The sequence below is a fragment of the Capsicum annuum genome, chromosome 1, assembly GCF_002878395.1.
Source record: "Capsicum annuum cultivar UCD-10X-F1 chromosome 1, UCD10Xv1.1, whole genome shotgun sequence".
Lineage (NCBI taxonomy): Eukaryota > Viridiplantae > Streptophyta > Magnoliopsida > Solanales > Solanaceae > Capsicum > Capsicum annuum.
Window position 1 is genome coordinate 144829392 of NC_061111.1, and position 10543 is coordinate 144839934.

General features: G+C 32.0%; 1 protein-coding gene across 1 annotated transcript; it reads right to left on the reverse strand.

The window, feature by feature from the left end:
- Positions 1-272: 272 nt before the first annotated feature.
- Positions 273-6800, reverse strand: LOC107839176 (ATP synthase subunit O, mitochondrial). The gene is made up of 6 exons (XM_016682564.2): positions 6400-6800; positions 5483-5530; positions 3639-3882; positions 1409-1521; positions 752-838; positions 273-665 (listed from the first exon to the last, which is right to left on the reverse strand). The coding sequence occupies exons 1-6, from the start codon at positions 6496-6498 to the stop codon at positions 546-548; spliced, it is 711 nt and encodes a 236-aa protein (XP_016538050.1). The 5' UTR covers positions 6499-6800; the 3' UTR covers positions 273-545.
- Positions 6801-10543: the final 3743 nt, after the last annotated feature.

Genomic DNA, 10543 nt, shown 5'->3' on the forward strand with positions numbered 1-10543 from the left:
CCTACCTTTGGAACTAGATGGGCTACACCTCAATACTCCAGCCCAAGTCCAACTTGGATATAAGTTAAACTGATGCATTTGTAAAAGCCCACTAATAGCATTCACAATTAACAGATTTTGCAGTTGACTGCATGCATTCACCTCGACAGGTGAACGAATAGCAGAACACCTGGTGCAGGTAAGTTTTTACCGATTTGACATTAACCCACCACAATCAAACGTGCAACATGCGAACACACGCACCACCAATCAAGATTCTTTACACAATCACAGCAATAAACCAAGGCTCAATATAAGTAATTTCTCACTCCTTTAAATAAACAAAGATGTTATTCAAACTAGTGCAAAAAGAGAAAAAAAAAAATGATCCTCAACAAGGTTTTCCTGTTGTAAGATTCAAATGTGAAGTATGTTTTTATTTGTGCAAGAAGCAGAAGAACATTGTTATGAGAAAGAAACACCTCAGGGCAGTCCAAAGTAAGAGGTGGTTCATCTTCAGCTAAAACCACAAAAGGGTAAAATAACAAAAACGGGCTTTCACGCAATTAGAAGTTGATAGGTTCCTTCAAGAGTCTCTCCATCTGGCGTGCCCTAGTCCTTATGGACATGTCAAAAACTTTCTGGCCAAATTCTATCACAAGCCCACCAAGAATGCTAGGATCAATCTGTAACAAGAAGGAATCAATATCATAAACAGATGCGATATTTGTCATTGAGAATTTTCTAAAAAAGTTTCAGTATCAAAATGTACCTTCTGTTCAATGTTAACCTTCTTCCCTTTTCCCATCACTTCTTGCAATGTCTCCTTCAATTCTTTCTCCTCCTCTGGAGGAAGTGGCTGGGTAAAGAAAACAAAAAGATATAAGAACAGGTATCTAACTACAAGAAAACAACAAACTATGCCAATCAGATAAAACAACAGATACAGACTATCGCCAGCAATTAAAATCTTGGATCTATGCATCAGTTAACCACCCCTGGCCCTCAGGGAGCAAGAGAGCATGGTAACAAAGAAGTCATCTCAAAGCATCATGCAATATTAGAATATAAATAATCTCCCTACTATTCACATTGGACATCATTTATAGTCGCATTAGAAGAGCAGATACATTGAATTTTGAAGCAAACTGCCACGTAAGAACTGCAGTCACTATCTTTCCACTAGAAAAGACAGTTACTTCATGCACAAATTTTCAAGAATCACCAAAAGCAGTTTACAAGCGACTCTGTACTGCTTTCATCCTCAGAATTTGAGTATCACTTACTCTTCAAAGCATCATTAAGTAACACCATACTAAAATATAGTCTTTTCAAACTTGATATAGCCCTTCCCAAATCAAATACAAAGATCGAAAGATAAGGATCTATATTCAAGCGCAGACTTTTAGTTCCAAAAAGGTGAACTTACAATAACGGTTGTTACAGTGGCTTTAAGTTCTCCCTTGTGTGCCATGGTTAACTCTGCAAACCTTTTTGCTATGGCATCAATATGTTTCAGCCTCCCATTTTCAGCCAAAACAACTAGAAATACAAAGATGAAAGAAAACGTCAGATGAACATAAAGTGGTCTTAAACAAAAAGATGTTAGCCGAGCAGGTTAATTAAAAATATACATGCTCAGCCACCACACCACAATAACAAACAAAGAGATGAACTATGAAATCTTAGTGGTGTGAAGCTCTGATCTTTAAATCAAGCATAACAGCCAATGGAGAAAAGACAACCATAAGTCAAAATTTCTGCTAAAAAGAAATATAACTTTACACCTTATGCTGCCAATGTGATAACCAGGAAGAACTATTCCTGAGGCAATGAAAAAGGTGGAAATTCTCATGTCACTAGAAAGCCATAAATGTCAGAAACAGGTAGCACCAGAATCAGAAGAGAAGTTCAAAATAACTTGTTCTGAACTTCACAAGAATTAAACCATGAAGTGGTAAGCTTTGCAAAGTAGATTTAGGGGCAGTAGAAGGATTCTGGATGATGATGGACCACATTTATAGCACATTTAGTTGGAAAGATCAAGGTCAAGATTGTAGTTGGCATTATTTTTTGGTTACCTCTGCATTTTGCACAAAGAAAGGAAATTAATATACCCCCTTCATCCCAATTAAGGGGGCACCATTTGACTTTGCACAAAGTTTAAGAAAAAAAGAGACTTGAAAATTGTGGTCTAAAACAAGCCTTGCACATTTATGTGGCTATAAATCATTTCATTTAGGGTAAAAGGGAAATTTTAATGCTAAATTACTTCTAATGATAATAAGGTGACATTCTTTTTGAGACGGACTAAAAAGAAAAGTATGATATATAAATTGGAATAGAGAGTGTAAGTATTAAGGATTACCCACACATAGTTTAGCATTCATGAAAAATTTAATGATTGAGAGTGCATACTGCTAGACAACTATTATCTAAGAAAATATTTTCTTAAAAATCACACTACCACATATAAGATAACCCTTTCAAGTAAAATAACTCTACTCAAATATTTTAACGAGTCACTCAACCAAACAATTCTGGATTATATACTTTTCACACTCGAAAACATACTACTGCACAGAGGCAGACTTGGGGAGTAGGGAAGATGACAGAAACGCAAAAGGGCAAATATGATTCAGATTAGAGTGTGGGGGACCAAACTGGGCATAGTCACCCGCTAATCCTGATCTTCCAAACCAAACAAGTGATTGGTTCAATTTTCTTTTTCTTTCCCTCAGTCTAACAAAAACACATGTCCTATACATTAATGTTGGGCCATCGCCCATAAAGATCCAGAACCATCAGTTCATTTAAAATAGACACCAAAGACACACAAGGATCAGATAATGCTGAGTCAACCGTCAATCCATTGTTGTTCATCCTGACATTTCTTTTCTTACATCAGCTAGATCATTTTCATTGTCTAGAAAAGAACATTACAATCCGTCTTGCCTTTTTCTAATAAGTAACAATAGCAATTACTAATCAAAAATATTTTTAGGCCAAATGTACAAACAAATCCTACATATTACTTTAGAAGGATGCATCTTTTGGATTGTCTTGTTTGACTTAAAGCATAATCTGAAGCAGAACAATGTTGAACGGGTGAAAATACAGCTTGAATTTCCTGAAGATTAACACCAATCCTAATAACAGCTCACCTACTACCTCCTTTCACCTCGGTAGAGTAAAAGAGAACACGTAAACTAATAACAACACAAGCCTTCAGTTTCCAGTAGGAAGAGATGACCAAACAGCTAAGATAATAGAAACCAACAAATAGTGACATTGAAGAAGAATTTACTATTTGCTAGTAAGATTCACATTGATCAAAGGAACTTGCTCATCTAGACCAGAATATAGATACCAAATTGATGAGATTTTTTGAGTTATCGAAGAACCAATCAACCAGGATCAAAATCTTTAAACAGAAACAATGGTTGAAGTTTGAACAGTCTAATTTCAAGAAATGGATGTATCTCGAGCTATATATATATATATATCTTGGAATCAACTATCGATTGATTCTAAAACGAGGTGAGATTAGATTTTGTTTGATTATGGCATCTCTAATTGTTTTGAAAATTACAAATTGTCAAAATTTTATAAAATGAAATAATAGTACATTCAGAAATAACAATATAATTTTATCATACCCAAGAAGTTTTTCGTGAGATCTCCAAATTTAGCCTGTGAGGAGATGTCAGTCATGGCTTTCACTCTCGTCTCTGTAGGTACAGAGAGATCCTTCATGAACTGAGAAAATTTAGGACTCTTCTTTGAAGCCTCAATAAGGTCCAAAAGCTCGGACTCGACCTTCTCCAAGGCATTAGCTTTTACAGCTGAGATGTACAAAGCCGAGGCATAATTTCCAGAAACTCCATACATCGTCACAGGAACCTAATACATCATAGAGAAGCAAAAGACATTAATACATTTAGAGTTCATATTCCAAGAGATTCGGTAAGAGTATCCATTTCTTCCCATCTCTTAGAAAATGAAGGAACGGATTTAAACTACATGATCGAACAAAAAGACACAGTTGAGATATCATCACGAGTCAAAATATAGAAAAGAACATCTGATATTCTGTAGAATTTGTAAGAATAAACTGAGCAGATGAGTTGCTTTTCACCAAATACAGCTTCAAACAGAAATTCCCCCCACCCCTTCGTTTTACTTGACCCCTATTGACTTGGCACTCCAGTTGAAAAACATTTATTAGGAATCTATTTTACTAAAATAACCTTATTAATTATGCTTTGGAAATCTAAATTGACCACTAATACTTCATGTAGGCATTTAATAATAGTGCTGGTATTGGAAGAAAATGATAAACTTCTCTTGATTTCATAAATTGGAAAAGTAGATTGAAACAACTACTTTTGGTAAGAGGGCCAAGTAAAATGAAATGGAGGGAGTATAGTCAATGTGAGCAATTCACAGATAAAACCGATGTTGACTCTGTATCGAACAATAATATGGGACTATTACATGATCAAAATTGATTTGTACTCCAGAACAATCCCCATCAATTCTGCCACTAAAAATTTCTTTAACACTTTGCAGGCAGTATATCAGTTCTATATGACAGACTTATCGGATTTGACAGCCAAAAAATGAAAAAAATTAATCACTAGGAGCACATGTGAGGTGAGCATCAGATCATGTTATCCATGGCCAAAGGTATCATCACCAAAAGAAGGAATCAATTTAATGATGATGTGCAGTGTCCAAATAAGAAATGAATTATGTTCATTCTTTAATTCCAAAAACTTCAGTACTTCTACATGAAAAAGATACTTTATCCTATTAATACAAGGGAGCTCGATATTTAGTTAATTCATATGAAATTCTTACTGATAGACAACAAGTTGGTGTCAAAATTCAATATACTCTGTGGGTTTACATCCAGCCTTCAAAAAGAAAAGAGTTGAATTTTGCTTGAAAGTATTAATAACTTTTCTAATATATTTTAAAGAAAAGAGTTGATTTTTGCTTGAAAGTATTAATAACTTTTCTAATAAATTCCAAAAAAAGCCTATGGGCTCCAACTTAATCTGAAATCAAAGAAGCATCAGCAAGTTAGACTTCACATTTCAAAACTTCAGGTTTAATCTCTATCATCGGCTAAGTTGCACGGACTCTTCATTTTTGATGCCGCACCTGTGGCGGATTCTTCAAAAATACACTAATTTGGTGAATCCAACACACACCCATTGACATTTTTGACGAGTCCGAGCAACATAGATCATCGGAGCTTACAATTGAATCAATATTGTTGTATCTTTATTAGCTAGTCTGATGCAGATACAATTTTGAGGATTTGAAGTACCCAATAGGATTCAATACATATTTACTCTAGGCTAGGAATGCAATGCTTTCGGCAGCAATAAGTGACATAGCGAAAAATTCAACTTCACTATAAACTTAAGAAAAACCTCTGCCACAAACAAATATCAACACACAAATATGTCTACAATCTCATAGCATTACTAACCTTTACTTTTTGCTCTTTGGCTGGGGCAGAAGCATAATTTCTTGACAACTGCAAAAAAAAAAAAAGAAATGACCAACATTTATAAAAAACATCAATAAAACAAACCACTTTACCAGATTTCAACAGCGTGGACAGTTTTAACAGTTTTGTAAAGAATACTCATTCAGTTAAACTTCATTCGGGATCCAAAGTTTTCTCTTTTCAAGAAGATTGGGTGTAAATAAAACAAAATTATTGATTGATACAACATGATATTCAATTTCAATAAAAATAACTCCAGGAAACAAACTTAATTTCCACACGGGAACAAGCCACCAATCCTCTTCCTGAATAAAAGTTCAGAAGGCTAATACTTCGGAATGATGCGAGGATAATCTTAAAATCCCCGCCTCCTTCCACCCCACATCTACCCCCCCACCCCCACCCCACACACACACACCAAGGTCAAAATGTTTCGATGTGCAATACACAAAGGGGACAAATAACAGAAAAAAGTACCTCCAATCACAATAATAACACTATTTTCTTACCTTGTTCATACTATCCAAAAATGTTGCCGCACTATGTCTGATTCTCTAAAAATACGCTATTTTTGAAGTACTCGACACACAGACGCGTATAAAAATGACAAGTCAAATTTGAGCAACATAGCTACTTTCACAAATGAATTCAATCACAAAGCCACACCAAAATACTCCACTCGTTCAATTCCAGCAAGATTTGTTCTGACTGTGTTAATTACAAAAAAATAAAAGACCCAAACACAACATTCATCCATTTCACATAAAACATAAATCGAGAATAAAAAATATCCAAATTAAAAGTCAAAAGAATAAATAAATAATCTCAGAATCTAATATCAAGATACAAATCAAAGCACAGCCCAGAAAACTCGGAACTACAAATAGATGAACTACCTCGGGATTGGAGTTCAGTGCGGGATAAAGAGCGGATCTAGAATCAGATAAAAGGACTTTGCGTGCGAGAGGGAGTGTAGATCTAATACGCCCTGCCATTGTGAAATTGCACACACAACACAAGCTTTCTCTTCGAAACCGATTTGTTCGTATGGCTTTTTCTAGTGTTGAAAATGGCTGAGGGTTCAAGTGTAGTGTCGATCTTTTAACATTTCACACCTCCTAACCTAAGAGGCCATACCATTTCTATACTACCCACTTGCATTTAGTGACACCTGTACTCTTTTTTTCTAATTTTCTTGTTATTTTACTTTACAACAAAAATGATTAAATTAAAACGTAAAGGCTGCATTTAAGTGGATTGTAAATTTTCTATATTATAGATGTGGTGGTTTCAACTTGTAGTTTTTTATCTTTAAATTTATACTTAAGGATATTAAAGTTATTATAATAAATTATAACTTCAATTTAATTATTTTTTGTGCTTTGATTTTGAAACCTCATCAAAAATTTGAATAAAAGTCCATATTTTTTTCTTTAATTACAAGCAATGCCATGTGAAAAATTAACCATAATATCATCACACTTGGCCTTGCATATATTTCCAGACATGTGAGCCTTCTATCTTCCATTTATTTTTCAATCTTATTTATCTTTTTTATGTATAAAATTGTTTCAAATATATTTAAGTAAATTGATTAGTAGGATGATAATTTATTGTAAAAATTAATTATAATTGATGCAATTAAATAAATTTTATTCTTTATTTAATTTCATATCAAACATATAATTTACTTTCTTTTTTATTTGTTACTACAATTTCACCTGATTTAATTTTTTCCTATTATATCCAATCGTGATTTTATTATATTACCTCTAATTAATTATTATGGTCATCTGAGTATCATGTCACTCCAATTAGAGTAGAAAAAGTTTTACACAATAATTAAAAATTTAAATTATTTAAAAAATATAATTGACTATCAATGACACAAAACTTTGGACAAGGAAAGTAGCATATATTTTTTAAAAATTACATAAAAAATATTATAAATTACAATAATTAAAAACTTGAAATATCTAAAAATAATTTGATCTATTATATATTTAAAAAAAATACTATAAATCACAATAATTAACAACTTAAAAATTTAAACGATATAAATATTTGATTGACTCTCGATCCCGGATGAATCTTAGAATGTATATGCAATCCAACTTTTTTTAAAACTTTTGTTTAAATATATCAAAATAAATGCAAGTTCTAATACAGTACATCAAACAGTGTATAAGAAATAATGTAAGCATAAATAATACCAATACTATTAATACAAACATTATTAATGCAAACATTATTAATACATTCTATCAACATTATTTTTATACACTCTAATAAACGACTTCACGTTTGAAAGGAAGGAGAATATACAAAAGCAAAGTTCAATAAAATATCTACATAAGTATGTTTTATCGTGTTTTCAAAGTCAAATAATTTAAATTAATATGAAAGATGGTTCTATGTAATTTTTGAAACACTTAAAATTTGAATTTAAAATATTAATTTAGTTTAACTTCAAAGAACAAGTTGACAAATAAAAGAGAAGGAGAAAATGAAAGCAAATGATATTTATGGCGGCTTAGTAAGGGAATACAATGCGGGTTATTAACTGCAACCCATATGTGATGTATTATGCAATGACTAGATAACTCTTTATCTTTTTCAACAATTATTCTCAATTTTATACAACAAGTGGCAAGTCTTATGTATCAATTTTAATCTCATATTTTCTACTTAATGTAGCAAATCTTAATCATATGATTAAATATATAGACTTCTATATGCATCGAATTTTGTTATTTATATGAGTAAGTTATACATAATTATCTTGTAAGACTTGACTCCTTGAAAAATACTACCAAACAGTTAATATGTTTTGTCTATTCATATTTTATAATTCATAATTCGAACTAATACCAATTTAACTTACTGTAAATAGTAAAAATATCTTAACATTGGACCCGTGCTGACACGGGTCATGCTCCTCTAGTGTAATAATAAAAGGAACAAATACATAAAGTATCATACTTAAGTATTAAATTACAGAAAATAACAATAATTTTATTAAATTATATTTTGTAACATCTGTAGCATTATTTTATTGTGGTCCCTACTTTTTACCCACTTGGAGAAGTAACTTTCAGTTTTCCCTCTTTTCACGCCATAAGCTTTCTCTTTCATTACTTTGAAAGATTTTTGTCGTTCTTTTTGTCCTCAAGAATATCTTTTCATTCCAATTTTTTTTACTTTGCACGATTTTAGCACCATCAGTAAAGATTATCTTCATCTATTTCAGGTAACTCTTAATTTAGCTATTGCATGTTAGCATTTTTTTTTTGGGTAAATTTCAGAAATAGCATACTCTAATATATCTCAAAATTAGAATTTAAGTTTTTTTTATTTTAATGGTTGACCAAACACCAAAATCACGAACAAATAGTGGTATACGGAATTTGAATTTGGTCTATGATTGTGGGTCATCTTTTAGTCTTGGTTTAACTCAAGAAGATGTAGTTAAAAATATTTCAAATTCTTTACAGTCGAAGAAATTTGAGAAACCGAAGGAGATTAGGTCGAAGTTTCGCAACGATCCGCTGAAGATGAAAAATTTTAAAAAAAAAAATCGTTGAAGAAATCGCCTTCTCAAAAGGAAAAAAATAAAAAAATAGAGAAGAAAAGGAAAGGGAAAGAAATTAAAGGTTTGAGTAAGGTTGATGAGGATGTTCAGATCTCTTTTGATGATGATTCTGAAGAAGTTAGAGAGGAAGAGGTATTTTTTGTTGTAAATGTATTTTTTGAGTAAAATGTATAAAGATGTTGTTAAAGTTATAAGTTATATGTATTTTTTTGAAGTAGTTGATATGTATTTTATGTTATGATGATATTTAGGGATTATAAAATGCTGATTTGTGAAGATGATAGTATAATTGTAAAAATATATTATTGTATTAACTACTCATGAAGAGTATATTGGCTATATGTATTTTTTAGCATAAATAATTTGTATTTTTCAGTGTTGGTTGCAGTTTTGATATGGTAAAAAATACATTTGCATGTTAATTTTACTTGAAATACTAGAACAGTCTGTTGGATATATGTATTTTTAGTACATGTGATATGTATTTTTCAGTGTTGGTTGCAGCTTTGATATGATCAAAATACATATGCATGTTAATTTTAGCTTAACTACCAGAACAGTCTATTGGCTATATGTATTTTTAGTATATTTGATATGTATTTTTCAGTGTTAGTTGCAGTTTTGATATGATAATAATACATATACTTGTTATATGTTTTTTATTTTTATTGGCTGTTTGAGTTTTTGGCTGCATGTTATATGATTCTTTGTATAGGTGATGCGGGATGAAATATTTATTGTCAGAAAACTTTCAAGATTTGCACCACACATGTGTTCGTACAGTGACAAAGATATTTATGGAAGCGTACGCGCAATTTTAAACAAGGAACAGTTTAAAAACTTTTGCGACAATAACATTTTTGGTTATTTTATGAAAAAACAGCAACGTGTAGTGCAAGTACAATTGTGCAGATGCATTATGACGCTTGAGGTGAAGGTAGCTCTTCTTCTAGGATTTTGATTTGTGCTAATGACACCATTCTTAATTTTACTCTCAGGGAATTTGTTATCATAACTGGATTGAATTACGTGTCAAATAGGTATGACTTTATTTTTTATGAGGGTGTACCAAATAAGATGGTTGAGAAGTGTTTCAATGGGGCAGAAATTATACAGAAAGGGCAATTATTTCTACCATTCACGGAGAAAGTATGGGGGAAGAACAATGATGAGAATGCTGAGAAATTTGCAATTCTGTATTTCCTGAATTCATTTGTCTTATCTAATGTTGAAACTGTGGCTATACCCCGTCTTCATTTTGATTTGATTGATAGTGGAAGATATAAGAATTTTCCATAGGGTTCTTTATCTTTTGAAGATCTGCCAGAAGTTTGAACAACCGGTTGAAAGCTAGTGGTCAATTTTATTTGATTCAGAGAATGCCACTGGCTATTCAAGTGTTGTAACACCCCGTACTTAATTACGTGCATTAGTCATTGTTATATGTG

Excerpts from the sequence above, each read along its gene's own strand:
- LOC107839176 (XM_016682564.2), bottom strand. The coding sequence starts at position 6,498 with ATGGCAGGGCGTATTAGATCTACACTCCCTCTCGCACGCAAAGTCCTT. Across the intron at positions 1,522-3,638 it reads TCTCACGAAAAACTTCTTGG|TTGTTTTGGCTGAAAATGGG; the intron begins GTATGATAAAAT and ends TTGTATTTCTAG. Across the intron at positions 839-1,408 it reads CCACTGTAACAACCGTTATT|CCACTTCCTCCAGAGGAGGA; the intron begins GTAAGTTCACCT and ends TTCTTTACCCAG.